Source organism: Hemiscyllium ocellatum, chromosome 3 (assembly GCF_020745735.1).
Source record: "Hemiscyllium ocellatum isolate sHemOce1 chromosome 3, sHemOce1.pat.X.cur, whole genome shotgun sequence".
Classification (NCBI taxonomy): domain Eukaryota; kingdom Metazoa; phylum Chordata; class Chondrichthyes; order Orectolobiformes; family Hemiscylliidae; genus Hemiscyllium; species Hemiscyllium ocellatum.
This window is the reverse complement of record NC_083403.1, coordinates 87,107,668-87,133,828: the sequence shown is the minus strand read 5'-3', so window position 1 is coordinate 87,133,828 and position 26,161 is coordinate 87,107,668. Positions and strand designations below refer to the sequence as shown.

At 41.0% G+C, this 26,161-nt stretch overlaps 1 protein-coding gene and 1 long non-coding RNA gene across 3 annotated transcripts in view; one reads left to right on the top strand and one right to left on the bottom strand.

Annotated features, from left to right (window-relative positions):
• Nucleotides 1-3,968: 3,968 nt before the first annotated feature.
• On the bottom strand, nt 3,969-11,185 carry LOC132833366 (uncharacterized). The gene is made up of 3 exons (XR_009647074.1): nt 11,121-11,185; nt 7,716-7,874; nt 3,969-6,786 (listed from the first exon to the last, which is right to left on the bottom strand). It is a non-coding gene; the product is annotated as an uncharacterized LOC132833366 (long non-coding RNA).
• Nucleotides 11,186-11,243: 58 nt separating this feature from the next.
• The window catches only part of LOC132833356 (XK-related protein 6-like), a 498,863-nt gene continuing 483,945 nt past the window's right edge, over nt 11,244-26,161 (top strand). For both annotated transcript variants that reach the window (XM_060851567.1, XM_060851575.1), the window contains exon 1: nt 11,244-11,828. In XM_060851567.1, the coding sequence (XP_060707550.1) occupies nt 11,278-11,828 (551 nt within the window). In that variant the 5' untranslated portion in view covers nt 11,244-11,277. The remainder of the gene's footprint in view (nt 11,829-26,161) is intronic.

The following is a 26,161-nucleotide window of genomic DNA, read 5'->3' as shown; positions in this document are numbered from 1 at the left end:
CTGATTGGTGGTGTGACATGACTTACTTAATGATGGTAACAATATTGATATATGACCAGTCTTTGGGAAAATGCTCCCAAGTTTGATATGTTTCCCAGACTTTAGTGATGAGGACCTTGCAAAGTTTACTGTGTAGGTATGCCTTTGTCACTTCTGATCCCCGAGTTGACATCTGGAGATCCATCTGGTTTTATTGTTCATCAACCTTTCTGTATAGTTTGATGTAACTGAATGTTTTTAGAAAACTAATTAATGGAATGTGGGTATTGCAGGCTGCATCAGTAATTATTACCCATCCCTGATTGCCTGAGAAAAGGTAGTAGTCAAGATTAGAGTGGTGCTAGAAAAGCACAGGTCAGGCAGCATCCGAGGAGTAGAAAAATCGACAGTTCGGGCAAAAGCCTTTTGCCTGAAATGTCGATTTTCCTGCTCCTTGGATGCTGCCTGACCTGCTGTGCTTTTCCAGCACAACTCTAACCTTGACTCTGATCTTTAGCATCTGCAGTACTCACTTTCACCTGAGAAAAAGTAGTAAACAGGCAGGAGGCTGGAAGAACACAGCAAGCCAGGCAGTGTCAGGAGGTGGAGTCAACATTTTGGGTGCAATCCTTCTTCGACTCCACCTACTGATGTTGCTTGGCTTATTGTGATCGTCCAGCCTGTCTACTTTGGATTCCAGCATTGCAATTCTTTCGTCTCTGAGAAAAGGTAGTGGCTGTCTGCCCTTTTAAATGCTACATCCATGTGGTGTATGTACACTGTGTTAAGAAGGATGTTCATAATTTGATCAAGTGGAAATGAAGTAACATTGATATAGTTCCAAGTTATGATAGTGAGTCACTTGGAGGAGAATTTGCAGGTGTGGAGTTCCTACTTGATTGCTGTTGTTCACAGTTTTAGATCATGGAAATTGAAGATGCTGTCATAATGTGCCAGTGGATGGAGCAAAACTGAAGCTGGTCAACGATGCGCCAGTCAAGCATGCTTTTATGGAAGGCTTTAAGCTTCTTAAGTGTCATTGACCCTGTACTCATACAAACATGTGGAGAGTATTCCATCACACCCCTACCTTGTGGAGAAAGTGAGGTCTGCAGATGCTGGAGATCAGAGCTGAAAATGAGTTGCTGGAAAAGCGCAGGTCAGGCAGCATCCAAGGAACAGGAGATTTGACGTTTCAGGCATAAGCCCTTCTTCAGGAATGAGGAAAGTGTGTCCAGCAGGCTAAGATAGAAAGTAGGGAGGAGGGACATGGGGGAGGGGTGATGGAGATGTGATAGGTGGAAGGAGGTCAAGGTGAGGGTGATAGGCCGGAGAGGGGTGGGGACGGAGAGGTCAGGAAGAAGATTGCAGGTTAGGAAGGCGGTGCTTAGTTCGAGGGATTTGACTGAGACAAGGTGGGGGGAGGGGAAATCTGAGTTCATCCCTTGTGGTTGGAGGGTTCCTAGGCGGAAAATGAGGCGCTCTTCCTCCAATCGTCGTGTTGTTATGGTCTGGCGATGGAGGAGTCCAAGGACCTGCATGTCCTTGGTGGAATGGGAGGGGGAGTTAAAGTGTTGAGCCACAGGGTGGTTGGTCCGGGTGTCCCAGAGGTGTTCTCTGAACGTTCCGCAAGTAGACAGTCTGTCTCCCCAATATAGAGGAGGCCACATTGGGTGCAGCGGATGCAATAGATGATGTGTGTGGAGGTGCAGGTGAATTTGTGGTGGATATGGAAGGATCCCTTTGGGCCTAGGAGAGAAGTAAGGGAGGAGGTGTGGGCGCAAGGTTTTCATTTCTTGCGGTTGCAGGGGAAGGTGCCGGGAATGGAGGTTGAGTTGGTGGAGGGTGTGGACCTGACGAGGGAGTGGTCTTTTTGGAACGCTGATAGGGGAGGGGAGGGAAATCTATCCCTGGTGGTGGGGTCCGTTTGGAGGTGGCGGAAATGACGGCGGATGATACGCTGTATATGGAGGTTGGTGGGGTGGTAGGTGAGAACCAGTGGGGTTCTGTCCTGGTGGCGGTTGGAGGGGTGGGGCTCAAGGGCGGAGGAGCGGGAAGCGGAGGAGATGCGGTGGAGGGCATCGTCGATCACGTCTGAGGGGAATCTGTGGTCCTTGAAGAAGGCGGCCATCTGCGCTGTACGGTATTGGAACTGGTCCTCCTGGAACAGATGTGGCGGAGATGAAGGGATTGGGAATATGGGATGGCATTTACAGGGGGCAGGGTGGGAGGAGGTGTAGTCTAGGTAGCTGTGGGAGTCAGTTGGTTTATAGTAAATGTTGATGTTGATTCATGTTGTCCTTGTTGATTCGGTCGCCCGAGATAGAAATAGAAAGGTCTAGGAAGGGGAGGGCGGAATCCGAGACGGTCCAGGTGAATTTGAGGTTGGGGTGGAAGGTGTTGGTAAAGTGGATGAACTGTTCAACCTCCTCGTGGGAACATGAGGCAGCGCCGGTACAGTCATCAAAGGTGGGGGTTGGTGCCAGTGTAGTTGCGGAAGATGGACTGTTCCACATATTATACGAAGAGGCAGGCATAGCTGGGGCACCCCTACCTTGTGCCTTGTAGATGATGATGATGCACTGAGTCATCCAGAGAGGAGCTATTCACTGCAGAACCCCAAGCCTGACATCTTGTAACCGCAGCATTTATGTGGCAGGTCCAGTTCAGTATCTGGTCAATGGTAACACCCAGGATGTGAATAGTGCAGGATTCAGTGATGGCAATGTCACCAAATGTTAAGGGTGACAGTTCATACCTAGCATTTGTTAGTAGCATTAGACAACTACTGAAATATTACATTGGACAAACAGGCAGAGAACTAGCCACCAGGATACACGAACATCAACAAGCCACAAAAAGACAAGACCCACTACCACTTGTATCCTTACATACAGATGAGGAATGATACCACTTCGCCTGGGACAGCACATCTATCCTAGGACAGGACTAATGGAGACACGCACGACGTGGCGGGGGGGGGGGGGGGGGGGGGGGGGGGGGGGGGCAAGAGAGAAAGAAGCTTTGAAAACTGGTGAATTCTATGTTAAGGCAAGCTCCCAAGGTGGAAAAAGAGGTGTTTTTCATCCAGCTTGTGTGGCCTAATTTTGACAGTGGAGGTGGCCCAGGATATGTTGTCAAAAGAATGGGTTGTGGGGGAAAGACTTGAAATGGTTGCCATCCAGAAGATGGGCTTGACTGGAGCATACAGACCATAGGTGTTCACTGAACTGGTCCCCGAATTTGCGTTCGGTCTCTCCGATATTGAGGAGACTACACTGGGAACAACGGATGCAATAAATCAGGTTAGAGGAAATGCAGGTGAATCTCTGCCAGACTTGGAAAGATTCTTTAGGGCCTTAGATGCTCAGAGGGAAGGTGTGTACCCCAATCTTTTACTTCTCTGAAACTACATTTTGAAAACAAACCTTGTTTGTTGTTTAATGTGATGCTAATCTTCTACCACTAGGAGGAAGACTTCCGAGTATTCACCAATTACGAGAAGTGATTAAACAAACTTTTATGTCTATTCTGGTTGAAGATCAGATCAATAATGGGAATGTTATTCATTTATTGTTATCATGACTGTTACTTCTCCATTACTAATACTTTGCGTGCTGATGCACAATCAAGTACAACCCATTATTATACATTACAATTTAAACAAGCAAACCAATTGAGTGATCAAATTGTACTATACATAAACAACTTTTCTGAGAAATATTTTTTTCTAATCATGGATGTTCATGCCTTTTAAGCAAAGTAAATGTTCAAAAACTGCTCTTATCAGGACAAATGTGTACACCTCATGGGTAACTATTAATCTCTTCATTGCAATATTGCCCTACTGAATTAGTATGTGCCAAGTTCCTGTTTACCTTTGCAACAATAACTTGCCTGATAAAATTGATTAATCATAAATTAGGAGTAAACATTATACATGCTTTCAGTTACTTGAAAGACACTGACAAAACATTTGTCCACCATGCTTCGAGAAAAGGGGAGTATAATTTATTGATGAATGGGAGAGAATCAGATAGTTTCAATTTTAGTTTCTAAAAACCTTAATAAATAGAAATACATTTTTTTGATTTGTACCATCAACAAGCAAACATTTATCAATGCCACACCAGCAGCTTAAACCAGTGATCCACTTTTGATAAAGGAAATCTGCTATCAAAAGGAACTAAGAGTTGTTGCATTTTTGAATAAATTCACTGTCACATCATATTAGTACATGTTAATTCATTGTGATTAAAAACACGGAGTAAATGTCTCTGCTGCCAATCAAAGTCTATTGGCGCAATATTGGGTTACAATTTGCAAACATAAATCAAGTATGCATTTATATATATTTCATTATATTTGCACTACACTGTTAATAATAAAACAAATGGTATCCAGATTTTTTTTTAACAAAGCAATAATCTAAAGTGGAGGCCCAAAGAAATCAACATCGATTGTTTGCGACTAACACTGTTGCCACACAGTAACCTACCATGTTGGAATTACTTATCAAAAAGCCTTTGAATATGCTGAATGCTCCATGTGAGTTAGTTTCTCAGTTTCACAATAAAGAATCTTGAGTCACTAAATCAGTCCCTACGCCAGTCATCTATCCTGCTTGATGCTCCATCACTGCAACCTGACTTGTTGTAGGTGGAAAACTTATGATATTAATTGATCATATGGATTACAAATCCTTGTAAAGACTTAGTTGTCTCCAATCTGAAATCCCTTGATTAGACTGATCGTTTTATGACATGAAACTGTGTCTCTCAGTGAAAACAGGTTAAGTGTTTTAGTTGTTGTCTAATGCCTTTAACTAACTGTTAATATCTAGCTAAGAAGGGATATTGAAATTCAGTAAAACTATACAAATCATATCTAATGATAAAAATTTTGCCTGTAATCTTGATTGACAATGTGTGCTTAGTATGTTGTCTTTTGGAAAATTGCCAATGATATGAACAGTAGTGATGGCATTGAAAGGCACCAGGAAAACACATTGGTATTTGGCATCACAACTCCATATAATAGCATCTGTCTGTAGTAAATATGCTGTAGAGGACTTTAAAATTGATTACTTGGATTCTATTTATATTGGATTAGTAAAATGCCAGGTATTTTGTGTAGAATAAAAATGAGCAGCTACATAACCAGCAGCTAAATCACACAGTAGGCAATGCAAATTATCTCACTATTCCTGGGCACAGATTGCCTACTTGGCAAGATATGGCATAGATTCTGAATGTCAGTTTCAGTGTTGCAGCATCACAAACCAATTGCTACAGAAATTATTTATAGCATAATAGTTAGCATTTTATTTACATGAAAATATGGGCATGCTAATCCAGACTGTGGGCTCAATGGTTCCTGCAGCTAATTATGTTAATATGAATGTATGATGACTTATTATTACTTATACTCTTCAATGAACAACACAGTAAAATACAGTGAAAACTTCAACTGTCGCCACAATCCGGCACTATTCGAATACCTCAAGAATAAAAAGACAAAGCTGAAAGAAAATTCATCTTTGCTCCACTGATGACACCCATACCATCATTTGCACCAGACTCCTCAACGTCCGAGTCATCACTCTTCAGGTGCCATCTCTTCATAGCTGGGCCCACCCTGTCGATGCCGGATCCCATTCTGGACCCACACTCTTCCCACAAAGATAAGCCCCCCCCGCTCTGCTGCTACTGTTACCTCACTGACAAACCAGAAGACCTGAGCTATGGGACGATCACAACCAGGAATTGTTGCCACTGCCATGCCGATAGCAAGGAATCCTTGATCCAAGCATACTGCAACCAGAAGTTCCTGGCTCTGCTGCCGCCTTGCAGATGCCGAGAGTCCCTGCTTTGGGCCCACCGCCAGGAGCCCTCTGCTCTGCTAAGGCCACCACCTTGCCAACACCTCAAGTTCCCACTCTAAGCATACCACACCACTGCCACTTCAACCACCACGTCACCAATGCTTGGAGCCCCCACTCCAGATTCACAACCAAAAGTCCTTGGCTTTTCTGCCACCGCTTTGCCACCTGTTCCCCTCCATGATGTCATTCTTACGCTACTGACAGGAAGACAATGAAGAAAAAGAAAATGAAGACAAGAGAGTTAGGGAGGAAGCGGCCATCTAGAACAGATGGGTCCAGAGCCCAAACGGTGCCTACTTTGCCAATGCTGCCATCTTCAATGTTTTAAAGGCACTAAGGTTGGGATAATTCTAACACTGCTGCTGGATTAGGTGACAGTTCTCAGAAATTGTTTTCATTTCAACAAGTAATGTTTCATTTGTACTTCTCACTAAAATCCAAAGTTGTCTCTTGTTATAAGCCCTGTGGGGTCAAATGAACCATAATAACCAAAGCTATGAACGAAGAATTAAACAACATTTCATTTCTTTCAACTTTCACATGAATTAGAATCAATGCAAATTAGCCATGAATTAGCTGGTAATTTCTCATCTGTTACAAAAAACAATTTACACTTGGAATAGAAAGTATAGCAAAGAGTATCCAAGGAGATAGAAGACTGTCCACTCCACCTATGACCTCAGCTTCACCACACTGTTCTTTTAAGTAGAATTGTAGTCTCTCTCTTGAACAATTCTCTGCAGATATCAGCTTCTGGGTTCCCTTAATGCATGCAATCTTACTTAAGTGACATTCTTCTTTCTGGGACTTGGTCAACTCTTAGCCCTTTCTTAAATTGGTCTCCGTGTTCTTATGTGCATGCCAAATGATGTCCATACGTCCATGTTCTTCTTATGACACTGCTTCCAGTGCAAGCATCCAATCTTTTCAAAACAATTAAAAATTCTCCAGTCATTTTAAAGTAATTACAACTTCCCCTGTATCAAGGGATGTCACAGTGTTCAATGTATCAACCAAATAATTATAACGTTTACTGCCAGTAAGTTGGAGAAATGCAAGACTTATGGCAAACTGTCCGTTTTACACAGCAAACAGATAAGAGCCAAGTTGGGTCTTATGGCAAACAGACAGTCTTACAACAGTTTGCAGTCTGTTTCTTTAAAAAGTATTACCTAGGCCAAAACAATCATAACGTCCACCGACACAATCAAGGTCTTGTGATTTTTCAGAAACAAAATTTTACATGTGGTAAATTGTGCGCGCATGTGGGGTCACCATGCAAGTTCCACTTACTTCTTGACCTTGACCCTCTCCTGAGGTGTGATGACCCTCAGATTAAACTCATCACCAGTCATCTCTCATGACAGCAGCCCTATTGTCCTCTGGATTTTGCTACTAGCGCTGACCGTGTATCGAAAATGCTCGTCATTTGCAGCAGAATTGTCTCCAGATGTGATTGGCTAATGCCACTGTTAATCATGTCTGTTTTGGCTAGGAATAGAGTTGTCCCAATATCAAGCAAACAAAACCCACTGCATGAAGCACTTGAAGTCAAATATAAATGTAGATAGTTTATTATTGTTGTCTCCCCCCTCATCAGTGAGAACAAATTGTTGTGATCATTTGGAATCAAGTAGCCATTTTCAAAATTTAAATTACCCATCAATTGATAATTCATAGAAAAATTGATGCATATTCCTTGAAATACAATGGTTCTATTTCAAAAATCTGTCTGTTAAGTAGTGAATGCACACAAGAAAATCTGCAATAGTTTGGAAACTGAAAGATTTACTCATGAATGGCATGAATTCAGTTGATATTCACAACTTCCAAATTATACTTAAAAACCAACCTTAAAACTGGAGGCTTCCATGGTGATCCAGCTGTTTTTATTTATGACTTCTGAGTTTTACTCTTTGCTATGGTTTGGATGGTTTTTTCAGCTCAACTCTCACTTTTTGATCCATAATCTGTCAGATTTTGCTTTCTCTTTCTATTTTAAGCTTGCACTCTTTTCATGCACATGTAACAGAATAAACCAAAATTAATAGAAAACAAAAGTGCCCCTTTTCAGATAGATTTGATATCTGACAGCGTCAATATCTTTTATTTCTCTGCTTTTGAAAACCGATTTGGCTTTGAATAAAAACATTGAGTTTATACTAAGATGCTTACAATTAACTGATAAGGAACATGGTGGTGTTTAAAGAAAATGATTTAGAGCCGTAGCAGTTGAATATACTGTTGGAAACCTGTAATGAATGGTGAATGGAGATAAATTGAAAAATAAATGAAAACTTAAAGAACTGCAGATGCTGTAGAACAGGAATAAAAATTAAAATGCCTGGAAAAGCTCAGCAGATCTGGCAGCATCTGTGGGGAGATATGACAGTTAACGTTTTGGGTCGAGTGACTGTTCCTCAGAATTTTCTGAGAAATGGGTTGAGTGGATTTTCGAAGATGAGATAGGTCTTCCTCACAAAAAATCAAATTACATCTAAGTTGGAGTTTTTAAGCATAAAACAGGAACACAAAGGAAACATCCATAAGATCAGCCTATTACTTTTATTTCTTGCAGCCTCTTTGACATAGAAAAATGTACCAATGAGCTCAACAAGTGCGCATTTGGACAAAGAAATGAGTTTTGAGGAGGGTCTGAAAGGAAGAGAGTGCTGGACATGACGAAAAATTGAGGCAATGAATTCTAGTATATGAAGTCCAAGTAAGGGAAAAAGAAAGTGCAGATATGCCAAAAGAACACAGAAATGTTATGATGCAGGAGGCCATACAGCCCAACGTGCCAATACAGTTCTATGACTTAGTGTTAATTTCCTGGCTTTCCTCCAAATCACTTGTACACCATGTCTGTCTAAATAATTATCCAATGCTCTCTTGAATGCTTCAATGGAATTGCCTCCACACAGTCCCAGGCAGTGTATTCCATACCCTAACTATTCACGGTGTAAAAAAGTTTTATTCCAGTATCACCCTAGCTTCATTCACACATCAGCTTAAATCTCTGCCATCGTTATATTGTCCTGCCCGCTCACAACTCCTCTCAGACTTCTCTCCAAGGAAAACTGCTTCAACTTCTTCAAACTATTCTCAGAAGGTTATCATTCCTGGAACCATTCTTGTAAATCACTTCTGCACTTTTTCCAATGCATTCACAATTGTTAGACATCAGCTATAGTATTGTGTACGTGTCATACAAGTCTACAAACACTGTATGCTTTTCCACCTAGTAACTGCTCTCTTCACCTGCCCTGCCACCTTCAATGATCTCTGCAAATATACACTCAGATCCCCTGCTCCTGCACCACTTATAGAATTTCACATCTCAATTTTTAAAAAGTTCTTCCAACAAAGATGCATCATCTCACATTTTTCTTCATTGAACCACGTATCTGCCCACTTCACCAACTTGTCAATATCCTTTCGGAGTTCCATTGTATCTTCCTCACAGTTGACAATACATCCAAGTTTTGTCTCATCTGAAAATTAATAATACATATCAGGAACAGCAATGATCCAAATACCAAACTCTGAGGAACTCAATTACAAGCCTTCCACCAGTCTGAAAAATATTCATTAGCCATTACTCTGGGTTTCTATGATTTAGCCAATTTTGGATCCATTTTGCCTCTGTTCCTTTTATACCATGTTTTCCCTGGCCAGTTTGTTGTGTAGTACTGTGTCAAACACCTTCTGGAATGTATCAGCAGCATTACCCCCTATTTGACATTTTATTATCTCTTCAAAGAAGTAATAGATATTGGCACTGGAGGAGTTTATAAAATAAAGTGATGGACATTATGAGACAATAAGATTATGGGTGAATTTCAATACCTGGGTTAAACTTTAAGTCACTGGAAACCAATAGGTATTGTTGGTTAAGATATAGGCAGCAGAGATTTGGATGAGCTGTAACATATGTAACGTGGAGAACGAAAGGCCAGCCAGGAGAACACTGAAGTTATCAAATTGAAAATTACCAAAGCATTCACAAGAGTTTAACGATGTACTGAGATTGGAGCAATGGGATTAATGTTATTGTTATGCAAACAAGTGGTATTGTTTTGAAGAGATTATAGGGTCAGATACTTGCAAAAGGCAGCATAAGGCAGTAGCTGGGAAAGCAATTAGAATGGCCTCCAGCTATAGAGTTTGTGTTAGAGTATGAATACAATGATTTGTTCCTCAAGTCGTTTGCCATAGGAAACTGGAGACTTGGACCTGGGTCATCAGCATTTTTGTGGAAGCTGACTCCTTACAGATGATGTCAGTTAAGATAAACCTTATTTGTGAAGAAAAGGCTTCCACACCAAGCTGGACAATAGAGAAACCTTGGTAGGAAATAGAACATTAAAACACACAGACCAATCAGCATCTGGAAAGCAAAAAGACAAGTTAATCTATTCAATGGAACCCTTCGTTGGAGTAGCTGTGACTGAATAACCCGGCCCGGTGTGTTAAACCAAAGTTGTTCCGTAACCAATCGCAAACAAGACTAAAATCATAAAGTAGCTCGGTGAGAAAATACGGGGCTTTAAAGCAGCAACGCGTTCGTTTTTGCAGTCAAGACTAACTAACTTAACTTGTTTTACCTCCCCCATAGTTCTATCTGTCTATTTTGAATGTTAACATGGATCTTTTATCGTTTCCTGATACATGCTTTTAACTGTTGGTTCACAAGTGAGAGAGAAGCCAATCAGGCGTTTGAGGTAAAATTTAGAGCCGCAACTATCGCTCATAAATGACAGGGGAGGAGGCTTAGTTTTAACATTTGAATGGATTTCGCAAACTCAAGTCGCAGCTCTGCAATGACTCTTCGGTTCTTTGATGTAAACCCACTGAACTGTCCGCATTTGAGCCGGTGGGGATCGGGGAATGAGTTTGTGATGGCTTGGACGCAGGTATTATCTCTCTCTAAGAGGCTGGAAGATTAGTGTGTGTGTGTTTGGAGGAGGGTGGGAGTGAGAGAGGAGGATGGAGAGCCAAAAAGACAGGGTTGGCAGGGGAGTGAGGCAATAAGGAGAGAGGGAGAACGGAGTGGGTTGATGGAGAGTGGGAATGAGGATGTGAGAATAAGTGGGAGTTAGTGGAGGAGAGGGTTTCGGATTGGGAGTAGTAGAAGAGGATGACGTGGGGTTAAAGTGAGGGGACACAGGGGAAAGAGTGTGGGCAAGGCAGAGGGGGGGAGGAGATTGCCCCCTCCCCACGTACCTGGACATATAGTAAGGAATGTGAAGCTCACCTGAACTCCAAACAGGAGAAGTCTCCAAAACTCTTCCACCACTGGCCCCACCCCGTCCCATCATATCCAGGAAGTGAGGTAACAGTGCGGCTCCCACCCCCTCATTTCCGCTCGGCCGGGTAACCCCGGAAGCTGAGAGCGCCAGGCACCCACCAAGATGGCCGCGAAATCCGACGGTGTCGGGGTTACCGGTTTCGCCCAGCTGCACAACCTGGACGAATCGGTGACCGAGGGGGGTGACGAGCAGCAGCTGGACGGGGGGCCGGAAGCCAGCAGCTCATTCCACATCTGTCACTGCTGTAACACCTCATCGTGTTACTGGGGCTGCCGGAGCGCCTGCCTGAGGAGATCGCTGTGCAACCTGAAAGGGGGGGACCATCCCGTCTTGGACTGTGTCTGGATCGTTATCGCGCTGCTCGTCTTCTTCTCGGACGTAGGCACAGACCTCTGGCTGGCGGCCGACTACTACCTGAAGCAGGACTACTGGTGGTTCGGCTTGACGCTCTTCTTCGTGCTGGTGCCGTCCGTCCTGGTGCAGATCCTCAGCTTCAGGTGGTTCATGCAGGATTACGCCGGCGGGGGACTCGGGGGTGTGGAGGGACTGAGCAGCAGGCGACCCGGCGTCACCGGCTACAACCGCTGCTGCAGGACCTCGGTGTGGATCTGGCAGTCGGTCATTCACATCCTGCAGCTGGGACAAGTGTGGAGGTATTTGTGTGCGTGTGCGCGGGGGTGGGTGAGTGAGGGGTATTTAAAATAAAACATTAAATGTGTACTTCTGGCGGGGGAGATGTCCTCACATCTCATCGTCTAAATTGATGTAGGAGGGTCATGTCTCCCGAGTGAATGGGAAAAAGGTAATGCAAGATTGCTTTGGAACATTGGTTGGACGTTCGTGTGCTGCAGCTGGAACAAGTACATCGGTACTGTGAAAGATGAGTGATGGATTTTTTTTTACTCTCATTGGAGATTTAGTCTGGAAAGTCACTGCGATTTCTTATCCGTCAAAAACGGTATTTGAGTTTATAGTTACCGGTTCTCACCACAGGTACTGAACGTTCTGCAGTTAGCATAAAAATGGCGCAGCGGTGAGAATGAATCATAGAACATGAACGGTGGTTCTCATTCTGGCTTTTGGAATATTATGTGATGACTTCCACTTTTAAAAAAAATGCTCATTGATCCATGTGAGCTTAATCGAGTTTACCGTAAATGCGTATTAATAATAAATTCTGGTAGTGAGATGAGAATAAAGGTAATAAGAGTGCGTAATATTGCAACGGTCTCGGATTTGCCTTTGGAGAATGAAGCGATATTTTAAATATGACCGTTGCATATAACCATTTGAAAGGTGGCCATTGTGATTTAATAAATAAAAGTATGATATTTGAGGAGGCTTGAGCAAATGATTTCTCAGTTATCACTGTTCATGTATTAACTTTAATAATTGCAGTAAGTTATTAGCATTAGTCATTAACAGCATACTGTTGGGACAGGAATAACAAACGAAAAAAGACGCAGTTTACTTGCTATGAATTTATTGAAGCGGAATGTACGATGCAGGCATTTGCAGCAGAGTTAGGTGGGGACATTACACACTCAAGTTGGGGGATAAAAGGGAAATGTGTGAAACTGCATTCTGACTGATCTTTCGAAATACGTGGGTGGCACACCCATTGAGAATAAACTGGAGAGCACTGCCGTTGTTTTCTTGGAATATTTCACCATTTATGTGGAGAGCATGTGTGGGAAGAAAAAAATGACAAAATGTATTGAAACTATTTCTTTGCAATAATCGAAGTGGAGGAGTGAGGTGATATCCACTTGTCATGTTACATTTGTATACAGTAGTAAGTGAAGGGGATTTTGGATAAATGCATGAGATTGTCAGACCTCTCATAGAAAAATGGGACTTTTCTTTACCCAACTAAATTGCATTGAGTAGCAGTGCCCAGTGTAGAAATTGGCTACATGAGAATCATCCACAAGTGCAGTATCTGGATGGGCAGCTTAAATATCCTAATAAGGATTAAATTGAATATTACCGACTGATGATGTTATTTGTGCTGCAAAAAAGTAGTTTAGTTTTATGCAAATATTGCACATTTCATGTGTTATTATGAAGTGAAGCTGCCTTTGATAAACATTCCTGTAGCTATGACTATTTGAGTGAAATTCATGACAATCATTGTTGTATATGGGCTATCACAAGATTTTAAGAACACTGTATTTTCTACTTGACCACAGCATGTCAATGATGCTATTTGTAGAATGAATTTTGAGAAAGTGTTATCCTGTTTCTCCATCAGGAAATCTAAATATATGAACTCACTTTATTGCCATTCTCTTTTTTCCAAGTAAATCACGGGTTTTTCTAGCCTGTGCAGATGGAAGCGGGTTATAGCGTGGCTGAGTGAACAAACCATGGCACAAGAAAAGCTTGAATGGGGAGATTAAATAGCATTGTAGTTGTTACTAGTGACTGTATGGTCAAAGGGTATAGAGCTTTCTGGAGCCATGATGGAGAGTCCAGAGACTCTTAACTGCTTGATGGTGAGGTTTGGGACATCTGTTTGGAGACTAACTTAGAATGGGAAGAGGAGGATTCAATGGTCACGCTACATGTAGGTAACAGAAAATAACCTGAGTTTGGGGGTGGGGGGGGCGTATGTGGAGTGTCTCTGCTGAAATCTTCAGAAGTAACTCCTCAAGTGGCTATGTTATATCAGACACATCTACTTTTCTGGATGTAAGTTTGCTTGCTGAGCAGGAAGGTTCAGTTTCAGATGTTTCGTCACCATACTAGGTGACATCATCAGCGAGCTACTTTTCATAATCAGATCAAAGTTTTGATGCCATGTCGGCATGATTATTGAATTTGCATTCCACTCTGAGTGGTACTGCAGTCATCTTGTGCAGAAATGCAAACTACTGGGAAAATACTGTGTTCTGTCCTTGGCCCTTTTAATATCCTGCTTCTAATATATATTGTGAATATCAACATTTTTGTTCATACTACATGACTGATGTGCTGAGTGAGAAATGGTAATTTGTGTAATCACTCTCTTTATTGCTGCTTTGTATATATGAATGTAACTTGGCAGATCTAAACTGTTTTGATGGTTTTTATTTAAGAGTGCAATATTTGGCATTATCTTTTAAAACTTGTTTGAAAATATCGTGTCATTTTTGAGTTTATGGTATGCAGTTTCACATTTTGTATTACCATTTCTGGTGGACAATGATCCATAGCCCAAGCCATTTTCTTCAAATGCCCTTGCTATCAGTCAATGAACTAGAGGCAGAGCTGCAGGCACACAGACAAGTGAGACAGGTAATGAGTGAGAAGTTAGAAATGGAGGAATCACATTTCTTGCAATTGTGTAATGAAGTCAAGGTTTTTGCAGCTTATATGAATGTAACTGGGGGCTGCTGGACTGCTGAATCAAATATGCTACATGATGTTGCTCAAATCAGGACAGCAAATTGGAATGTGGCAGTAAAATAAAATCATAATGCTTCAGGTCCTGGAGATCAGAAATGCAAAGTTTTGGGAAATTCAACAGATCTGGCAACATTTACCAGATCCCTTAGTGTTTCCTTAGTGTTTGGATTTCAGGAATAAAGTGATATTAGGGGGATAGGCTGGCTCCAGAAAACAGAGTTCAGAAGACTCTGTTGCTTGCTTGGTGGCAGGATTTGTGATATACGGCTGGAGAGGCACTTGTACTTGTAAGGGGAAAATCCAATCATTGCTAGCCACATGGTACCAACAATGTGGATAGGTATAGGAAAATGGTTCTGCTTGATGAGTATGAGGGCTCAGGAGAAAGGTCATGATCTATGGATTGCTAATTATGGCATTGGATAATCAAAAATGTGTTATGATTCATGGGCTACTGGGAGTACGGGAACTGGACCATTGGGATGGTCTTCACCTGAACCATGCTGGGCGCAGGCAAGGGATCAATGAGGAAAGATGAGATAAAATTAGAAGCTAAGGTAACAATAATGGAAATGATAATCAGAATGTGGCTGTAAGGCACAGAAGAAATCTCAGCAGATATAGGTTGCAAAATTAGTAATAAGGTAGAACAAAAGGCTGTGTTTTTGAATGCCTGTAGTTTGGTAACAAAGTGGATAATTCGACAATTCAAATGGATCTAATGCTTATTGTAGAGGTGTGGTTACCAGGATCTGGTTATTCAAGAATATGTTCAGCAGGACAGCAAACTAGGAAAATGTTGCAAAGTAGGTTTTTTAGTGACAGACATGATTTTAGTCCTAAAGATCAAGATGTAATCATTTTTGTTAGACACAAAGTTAAGTTTGGAAGTCACTTGGGTGTAATTCATTGTCCCCTGAATAATACCTACACTGCATACAAGAAGAAATATTTGGGAGCTTGTGAGAAAGGTATGTTGATAGTCATGGATAATTTTAGTGTAATAGTTGGATGAGTCAGATTGTCAAATGTAATCTAGTACGTGAGTTTGTGATGCTTCACACAACTGTTCTGAAAACAATATGTTCTAGAGTTAAACAGGGAGCACACTGTTATAGATATGGTATTGTGCAACAAGATACCAATTAATTAATGATCTATAGGGGCAGTCAGGACGATATGAAGACAGCTGGTTGAAATTAATGTGGAAATTAGATAGTTGGATAGTTCAAAGATGCAATAGGAGTTTTTTGATATGTTATACTACTCTGGTGAAGTGTGAAAAACTGCGAAAAATAACTAAAAATACTTATGAGGAAAAATGCAGAGAATGAGAGAAAGCTAGCTAGAATTATTTAAGCATTCAAAGTTCCTTAAGGTACTTAATAAGAAAAGAACAAGTAACATGAAGCCTCATGGGTTTGGGAAATTACTAATGGAAAATAAGGAAATGGTGAATGAATCAAACACCTATTTTTCATTAATGGATGTAAATAACAGCTGAAATGATTCTGAATCAAAGGGTCCAAGGAAAGCAGAATCTTAAAACAATTAAAATCACCAGGAAAAGGTATGAAGAAGATTAAAAGATTACATTTCCCAGGAAGATGACTTTATCCCAGAATTTTTAAAACAAAAATGGTTGCTGAGAAAGGAGGCATACGTAATAAATTTCAAACGTTACGAAGGTTCCTGAAATGTCCAATCGTATTGGAAATAAAATCTATAACTCCCCTACTTGAGAGGAGGGAGACAGAAAACCCGGTAAACCAGTACGAGATTCTCAAAAATTAATGCACTGGTGCAGCAGATGATAAGAAATGCAAATTTGATGTTGCAGGTTAATTTGATCTGCATTAAAAACTCACTTCTGTGGTGACAAAAGGCATACATTGTCACTCAAAAATAAAGTGTAATTTTGTCCTTCTGTCTTTTGTTCTGTAGGCTGGCTCATGATTGCAGATATTAATTAGGAGCGAGTTAAGATTGAGAGGAGGTGTTTTCCCTTGAAGTGGAAAATGTCGGTTGTATCATCCTGAATTGTTGGGACCTTTAATATCTATTTCAGCTTATTTGCTGAAGGCTACTTTATGATGTCTATTTCACCTACTTTTTAACTTCGTAAAATTGTGAACCATGTCATTGTCACTTCATTCCATTGCTGCCTTCCTAACATCCACCTTGCAGAAACATCACTGCTCCAGCCCTAATCCATGTCTCTGTTATCCTTATCTTAGCATGTTGCACTCATATTGTGTATTTTCTGCCTCCATTGACTCCTGATCAGGACATTGTATTGGTTTCAGCTTTATCAGAAAAGATAATACTTGCTACTACTGCATCAAATAAACAGACATGGCAGTGTTCCTGTGCCCTTTGTGAGGCCTGACTGGAGCATTGATGCTACTAACTGAGCCAGGCTGTCACTTCGGAATGAGATGGATAATTATTACACCCACAGAGGAGTTCTCGATGCTGCTTTGTGTCATTTGTTTGCGCTCGCATCCCTCCATTATTGTTTTGTAGGGAGTGTTCTCTTTAGTTTGTTTTGTATTTCTCAAAGGTCAGTCTTTTTTGATAATGGTGTGACATTGGTAGTTTTCCTGTCTCTGGGAATTTTCCAGAATCTGAAGGATTTTTCGAAGATTACTACCAGTGCATTCATTATTTTTGTAGCTACACCCTGAAACATTTGATGATGCATCCCGTCAGGTACAGGGGGCCTTTTATTTTCCCTTCTGCTTTTTCTCTGATGATGGTTATTGTATTTATTTCCTGTCTTCCTTTATTTTCCTTGGTTATGTAGTGATTTTGTGCATTTTTCAGTGAAGGCTGGAGCAAAGTATTTGTCCAATCCCTCTTCTATTACTGGCTCCCTATTATTATTATTTCCCTGGCCTTGTTCTCTTGGGGATCTATATTAACTTAGGCTTCTCTCTCCCTTTTTATGTATTGAAAGAAGCTCTGTCTGTGCACCTTGATATTACTTACAAGTTTATCCTCAAAGTTTATCTTCTCTCACTTTATTTTTTGGTGTCTTTTGTTGTTTTTTAAAATTTTCTCAATTCTCCGGCTTACTGCTAGTCTTTGCCACAAAAGTTTACTTTCTATTTCAATATGATGCTGCTTTTTAACTTCCCTAGTTAACTATTTTTGACTTATCCTCTTCCTAGAATTCATCTTTCTCACTGGGATATATCTGTGTAAGCATGAACTGCATTCTTAAATATCTATTATTGTTCCTCAACAGTAATAGTTATCTGCTAATTTCCTGTCCCACTCTGCTATAGCCAGCTCTGATCTCGTTGCTTTTTAATTATCCTTTATTTAAGCTTAGCCTTTGCAAGCCTACATTTCCCCTCTCTCAAACATGCTATGATAGTTGGATTATCATTATTTTCCACACAAACCTCAGCATGTAGCATGAGTGCCATGATTTTTGCCGAAGATGAGAGGTAGTTTCTTCTTTGGGATATTATGGTACGTGACTGAGTGAAAGATTGGATTTTTCTTGACAGAGAAGCTTATGGACAGCTGTGTTGCAATGAGCATGTCCATCATGAGTCAATGAACAAATACAATCACTGTAACAAATTGTGAGCTCCCGTGATCTGCGATAAACCTTGTTTTTGATCTTTGTGTTCTTGAGATGCAGTATATGACATTAAGTTTGTTGTTTTATTTGTCAAGGATGAGAAAATCCCTCCTCCTCTTTTTCACTGGGTAATCCTACTGTACACGTGTACTCTGGGGATAGATTTGACCAACTTGTTGCTGTCAAAGAGAAGGATCAACTAGCAATTTAACAAGGCTGTTGAGCTTTTGCTACAGTCCATAGTTGAAAAGTAGAGTTAAATTTCCATCTTAAGCTCTGGGTGGATACCTCCATCTTAAGCTCTGTGTTTTCTCTCAACTTTGTTGTTTGCAACTATTTGTAGGTTTGGAATTATCTTTATCACCTTAGATATGGCCTTATTAGTTATTGAACCTATTGAAATTGAGGGTGGTTTATCTCTAAAAAATTCTTGAGTTAGGTCCTTTTGTTATATGCATTTCATCCCTTCTTTCAGCTGCTGCCTGATGAAGTTTTTCTTGACAGAACATTGGAAGAATCCCTCCCTTTAATTGTGGATGCTTTATGGTATGCATTCACATGAAATGGTTTGATGTCAGCTAACCAAATACAGACCGTCAGTTGTGTTCATGTTTTTTCTCTGCTTTCAGCCCTTATACAAATTATTGTATAATTTTAATTCAAGCATGCATAGTTTGAGAAGTTGTTTAACTCTTAAAACTGAAGAGTATTTTAAATGTGGCTTTGTGGTTGAACTAGTAAAAAGTGAGGTCTGCAGATGCTGGAGATCAGAGCTGAAAATGTGTTGCTGGTTAAAGCACAACAGGTTAGGCAGCATCCAAGGAACAGGAAATTCGACATTTCGGGCCAGAGCCCTTCATCAGGAAGAAGGGCTCTGGCCCGAAATGTCGAATTTCCTGTTCCTTGGATGCTGCCTAACCTGCTGTGCTTTAACCAGCAACACATTTTCAGCTTTGTGGTTGAACTGTAAACTTGAGGCAATCTCCAAATAAGTACATGAATAAATGGCATTGTGTTTATTGTTATTTCATTTAAAATCAATTGTGAGCAATGATTGCTGTGCCTCAAGCTGGGTAGTACTTGTGGGGTAACTTCTGCAGAAAACTTTTGTATTTTTGGAATAAAATATAAATGGTAAGATGTTGATATTTTAGTTCTCTGGACAATTGTCGAACCAAATGAAATTGCAACGCTGCTTAATTATTTCCTGGCATTTTGGCTGCAGTCGATGTAAATCAAACTCCAGCCTGCATTCTTGTCTTTGTTCAGCTCTTTGGCGAGCTCGCTTCTGCTCAATACAAGCATTTAATATATGAAAATATTAAACCGGAGTGGGAATTTGTTTTGCACAAGTACACAAATGGCTTGATCTAATTTAAGTTAACCTGATAACAAAAGCAGTGTGCTGGAGGCATGTAACAGGTCTGCAATGAGAAAAGAGTTAACATTGACTGCAGTGACCCTTCAACTTAAAACATTTCATTCTGTTTGTTCATCACCGATGCTGCCAGTCTGTTGTGTTTCTCTGGCACTGTATTTTTATTTTAGAATTGAAGTTCCTTGTGTTTATTTAAATCTACCTCGTATGAGTGTGGGAACAAAATGGTGCTTGTCTTCAGTTTTATTGAACTGATACCATGTTTTTCATTATCAAGCTGTTGAAATAATGGTTGATGTGTGGGTTCCATCCTATTTACATTCTTATGCAAACTGTACTGCCACACAAAAAAAGACTGAACAGTTATCTTGTGGTCACTTCTAGGTGCAAAAGGCACCTGAATCCTGATTTTTACATCCATTGGATATAACAAAATGTTACTTTTGATTGATAGAGCGATGCTGCCATTTAGTGAATCCTACTAAAGTTTTAGTTTTGGGTGTGTTGGATGATGGTCCTTGAATCAAATAAATTAAAAGAAACTTATAGAATACCTAGATTTTAAAGCTTGCCCTTCACAATTTCAGAGTGGGTTTTCGTAGTGGTGATGAGCTTCTTGTTAAGTTCAGAGATTTATAATGCTTGAGCAAAGTACTGTTAATGGAACCCAAGTGAGATGATCAGGTGAAAAATGTTGAACAGTTCATTTGTTGACACATTATTGTGTTTTATTGATTAAATATTTATTAATGAGTAATACTATGCTAAATGAGGGTCAGTCAGATCAATTGGCTTGCGATGTAGAGTGATGCCAATAGCATGGGTTTGATTCCCGCACCAATTGAGGTCACCGTGAAGGTCCTGCCTTCTCAACCTCGCCCCTCACCTGAGATATGCTGACCTTCGGATTGAACGTGCCATTAGTTGTCTCGAAAGAGGGAACAGCCCTGTGGTCATAGTCATAGATATACAGCACAGAAACAGACCTTTTGGTCCAACTCGTCCATGCTGACCAGATATCCTAAATTAATCTAGTCCTATTTACCAGCACTTGGCCTATATCCCTTAAAACCCTTCATATTCATATACCCACCTGGATGCCTTTTAAATGTCATAACTGCACCACTCTCCACCATTTTGTTTGGCAGCTCATTCAGTACGCATCACATCCCCTGTGAAAAGGGTGCCCCTTAGGTCCCTTTCAGATTTCTCCCCTGTCACCCTAAACCTATGCCCTTTAGTTTGAACTCTACTACTCTGGAGAAAAGACCTTGTCTATTTACCCTATCCATGCTCCTCATGATTGTATAAATCTCTATAAGGTCAACCTTCCAACTCCTTTGGGACTATGGGGACTTTACCTTTGTTAAATAATCTTAGTGACAGCAATATTAGTGGATCTTCTGGTTTCCTTTCAAATCTGCATAGATTGCATATCAATACTTAGTACTGGCTGGAACTGCACTTGACAACTCATCTAGATAGTTTAAGTCACCAGGAAATGAGAATTCATCTCTGCATTGCTGTCAGCAACAGGAGAGAAACCTTTTCAGGGTTACCTTTGTTGTACCTTGGCACAGCTTATTTTTCCCATCCTTTTCCCTCCTAAGTACTGATGCCTCCATAGCCATTCCAGAATGCAATTGCATATGTGGCCACTCTGCTTGCTGAGATCATTCATGTAATGTGATACCTTCTTGGTATCCATTTCTACTATTGTAGCTTCATTTGTTTTTGTATTGGAAAACAGTTCAGTGACAGGAACCTAGATTTGGGAACACAAATGCTTGCAGTTCAAAGAGTGAAAATAAGTGAACATTATCCCCCTCTCATTCCCTACTCATCACCTTCCAAGCTACCTTCCATCCAGCCCCATCCCTCTTACTATTTGTCTCTCAGTCCCCTTGGCCCCCCCACCCCACATTCCGAATGAAGGGCTTATGCCTGAAATGTCAAAATATCAAAAACAAGGAGGAATTCCATTGAAATTCACAAAGACTGAGAGACATGGATGGAGTGGACTTTGATAACATGTTTATGATACTTCTCAGTTTCTCTACAGTTGCAAACAGGCATTTTCTACTAATTCAGGAAATTAGTGACTTCTGAATCAATGTAACTTCATATTGCCCTGATGACCATGTTCATCAGGAAGTGGTCAGCATGTAGCATCCTTGACCCTGTGTGAAAAGGGGAGGGCGGATTCTGTCATGTAGTTCCCTGAGCATACTAATCAAAGTCATTTGGCAGAATGCTTCCTGACCAGAACATTTCCAACAAGCCCCAAGACAGAGCTTGGCTGATGGTAAGATGGGCAGATCCATCATGAATGCTTAGTCCATGTACACCACTGCACACTGCCCTCAAAGCAGCTGCGCTGGTGAAGAGACTGTCACGCATCACTTGGTATGTGCCTTTGCAAAGAAGGTTTGGAGAAAAATACATTGGTTTTTAAGATGCATCCTGAGCAGCTCTGTAATGCAGGACTCTGTGCTCTACAGGCTGTTCCCCAGGATGTATATCAAGTTGAACGTTGACTGCACCTGGAAGACCATCAACTTGATGAATATTGCAGAATGGCACATTCCAATGTCCCTGACTATGTTCTGTGAGATGCACAAAAGTCTGGGGCAACTGTTGCCTCGGGTGCAAAGGGGAAAGACTTGTCTAGAATCCTTCCTTCAACATAGAATGAGAGTCTGATCAGTTATCAGACTCTCTTGGTGCTTCAAAATTAACATAAAGTTTCTAGAATTAGGAAAAAAATGCCTATTTGCAACTGTAGAGAAACTGAGAAGTATCATAAACATGTTATCAAAGTCCACTCCATCCATGTCTCTCAGTATTCTGTGAATTTCAATGAAATTCCCCCTCCCCCCACCACCTCATTTTTGATACTTTGATATTTCAGGCATAAGCCCTTCATCCGGAATGTGGAGTGTGGGGGCCAAGGGGGCTGAGAGATAAATAGTAAGAGGGATGGGGCTGGGTGGAAGGTAACTTGAGAGGCGATAGATGAAGTTGGCAGAGTGATGGTGTTAGGTTGGTGTGGAGGGTGGAGTGGATAGGTGGGAAGGAAGATGGACAGGTAGGATAGTTCAAGAGGGCACTGCTGAGTTGGAGGGTTGGATATAGGATAAGGAGAGGGGAGATGAGGGAACTGGTTAAATTGACATTGCTGTGTGGTTGGAGGCTCTCCCAAGGTGGAAGAAAGTGTTCGTCTTCTCAGCATCAAGTGGCTAGGATTTGGCAGTGGGAGGTGAAGTTGAAATGGTTGGCCTCAGGGCAGAGGGGTTGTTTAGTGCATGTGTCCCAGAGATGTTCTCTGAAATGTTCCACACACACTCCAAACAACCGCACCATCCTGTGGCTGACCACTTCAACTCCCCATTCCACCAAGAACATGCAATTCGTGGACCGCCTCTGTTGCCAAATCCTAGCCACCCGACGCCGAGAGGAAAGACACCTCACTTTCTGCCTTGGGACTCTCCAACATCAATGTCAATTTCACCAGTTTCCTTATTTCCCCTCCCCCCACTTTGTCCCAGGTCCAATCCCCTTAATATTTATCTCTCAGACTCCTTGGCCCCTCTCCCATTCCTGATGAAGGGCTTATGCCGAAATGTCGATTCTCTCCTGCTCCTTGGGTACTGCCTGATCTGTGCTATTCTAGCACCACACGTTTTGATTCTGGTCTCCAGCATCTGCAGGTCTCGCTTTCTCCTCTTTTTCTTCTACTTGCGTACACCTTTGCTCAAAACGAGTCATATACTGTACTCTTAATTCTTTTCTGGAACCTTATTAGTATAGTGCTTCATGTTTATAGTTTATGCGTGTGTGTGATGATTTCTGAACATTTCTTGATGACAAAACTGTGGTTGTACTCGTGTCTTCAAAGTGTCTAACCTTTACAATAACACTTGCAGTTATTTTAATCAGATGTTATGACACACATCTAGACCAAGGCCTCCTGCAGTGACTGTTGCGAATGCCAGATAAATATCATTTATAAGACCGTATAATAGAGAAGCAGAATGAAACCATTTGGCCCTGTTGAGGCTTCACCAATTGATCAGGGCTAATAAGTTTCTGAATCCCATTACCCTGCTTTATCCTCTCAGCACTTCATCTCCTGACCAATCAAGAACCTATCAATCTTTGCTTTAAATACACTTAATAACTTGGCCTCCACAGCCTTCTGCAGCAGTGAGTTCCGCCAATTCACCATGTGGCTGAAGAAATTTCTCTTCATCTCAGTTGTAAAGGCTTGTCCCTTCACTCTGAGGCTACTAGTGTAAAAATGTTCTCAAACATCCACTCCATCCATGTATCTTGGTATTCTGTAAAGTTAAATGAAACTTTCCCCTCATCCTTCTAAACTCCTCATGTGCAGACCCAATCTCCTCAACTGCTTCTCATATTGCAAGCCCTTCATTCTTGGGATCATTCTTAGAAACCTCTGCTGGATGCCTTCCAATGCCAGCTCATGCTTCCTTAGACATGGTGCCCAAAACTCTGCACATTATTCCAATTGTGGTCTGGCCAGAGCCTTATACAGCCTTACCATCTCTGCTCTTGTGTTCTTACCCTCTGAAAATGAATGCTGACCTTTCCTAGTCTTCCTAACTGCTAACTGAACCTACACATTAACCTTAAGAGAATCCTGAACTAGGTTTCCCAACTGCCTTTCCCCATTTAGAAAGTAGTGCCTCAATTCTGCCTGCCAAAGCGAACAGCCGAATGCTTTCCCACATTGTATTCCATTTGCCACTTTGTCCACTCTCCTAGTCTGTCAAAGTCTTTCTGCAGTTTCACTGTTTTCTCAATATTATCTATCCCTTTGCCTAGCTTCGTCACTTGCAGAATTAGCAACAGTTCCTTTGTTCAAGTCCTCAATATATAATGTAATAGTTGTGGTTACAACACAGAATCCACAAGTCATTGTCTGCCATCCTGAAAAAATACCCCTTTTATCCCTACTCTGCCTTCTGCTGGTCAGCCAGTCGTCTTCATGTTAGTACATTGCCCTTAAGACAGTTGGCTCTTTTCTTATTTAGCAGTCTCCTACGTGGCACCTTGTCAAAGGACTTCTGGAAATCCGAATAGATCATGTCCATTGGCCCTCCTTTGTCTAGCATCTAGGCACACATAATGATCAGATCCACATAGACTGCGGTGATTCCAGAAACTGGCTCAGCAATCACTTTCTGATGGGCAATTTAAGAAGAGGCAATTAATGCAGGTGAAGCCACCAGTGTCCACAAAATAATACATTTTGAAAAATCTAGGCATATATTCATTGAGAGTCACCAATCCTGTAGAACATGGAATGAATGCAGAATGTTACAAACCGCTTTATCAGAAGGTTGCAGTGTGCACGATCTATATTGTGGCATTGAAATACACCAATTTATTTTCACGGTTTCCTCTTAAAGCACGCATGCTAGTTAAATAACAGTGATAGTGCCGTCAGAGTAACCTTTTAAAAGGGGTTTCCTTCATAAGGTTGGCAGCAAGTAATAACAACCACACTGAAGGCCTTTAAATGAAATGTTCATTCTTTTGACTCTCCCCATCCAGTCTGTCTTGTGCAGTTATCCGTGGAGGCTGAATCTTCCTGCAGTGTAAATGGGGTCACTGTTGCAAGGCAATGATGTCATTGTTGAAGTGTGAACATTACAGGGCAGGTAAATAATGAGTTTTGTACCTGATTTTTATTGAGAAATGTATATGATTAAACGGTGAAACTGCCTTTTGTGTTATTTTTGTAAGTATAAGGAAGTGAGAACGTTTACAGTCTGAAGTAAGCAATTACTCTTGTAGCATGTTTTGTAACAATCTGTGTCATGTCATATGGGGGTCATGTCAACAAAGGTTATTCTTATACATGAGTGCTCAAAGAGTTGGTTACTATTACTGCAATTAGTTTTAATTGCAGTAATTATGTGAATTAGGTGGCTCATGATATCCAGCTGTGACAAACATTGTTACTGTGGTAAATAACACATTGCAGGGCTTTTTCTCAGCTGACTAAAAATATTGTTTTGTTTTCATGTGCGTAAATGTGATGTCCGATTTTAATACGTTTTGAATTTTTAAATGAATGTACATGGATCTTGCATATTCTGTGATTTGGGTCAGCAGGATAGTTGAAAAAGTGACAACCCAGTTATTTTCTTGTGTATGTGTAAATACAGGTCCAAATACGGTACAAACTCCTGTCTTCTATGAATGCTGTAATCTTGTTTTTATTTGCCAGAACTATATCCTTTTTTGAGAATTTAGTTACAGATTTGTGCTGTACACTTCAGGTATTTATGTTGACTGTCATTAATTTGGCAATGAGATTTCTTTTACTATGTTTAGTATAAATGCAATTCTCTGCAGTAATTCAGAGATTTGACAGTAGATGATAAAGAGAATGAAAGCAACCATTAAGGGGTGGGCCAAATGTAGACGCACAACTTTTTTAAGAGCTAGGAAAGAGCTATGAAGATTGAAGTGTTTAGAGTGTAGAAAATACTGGTTGCCAGTGGTTCAACAGATCCTAAAATAGTTGAGTGACTCATAATTTGGAAAGTCAAAGTAGGAAGGCTGATGAAAGTCATAAAGAAGTTGAACTA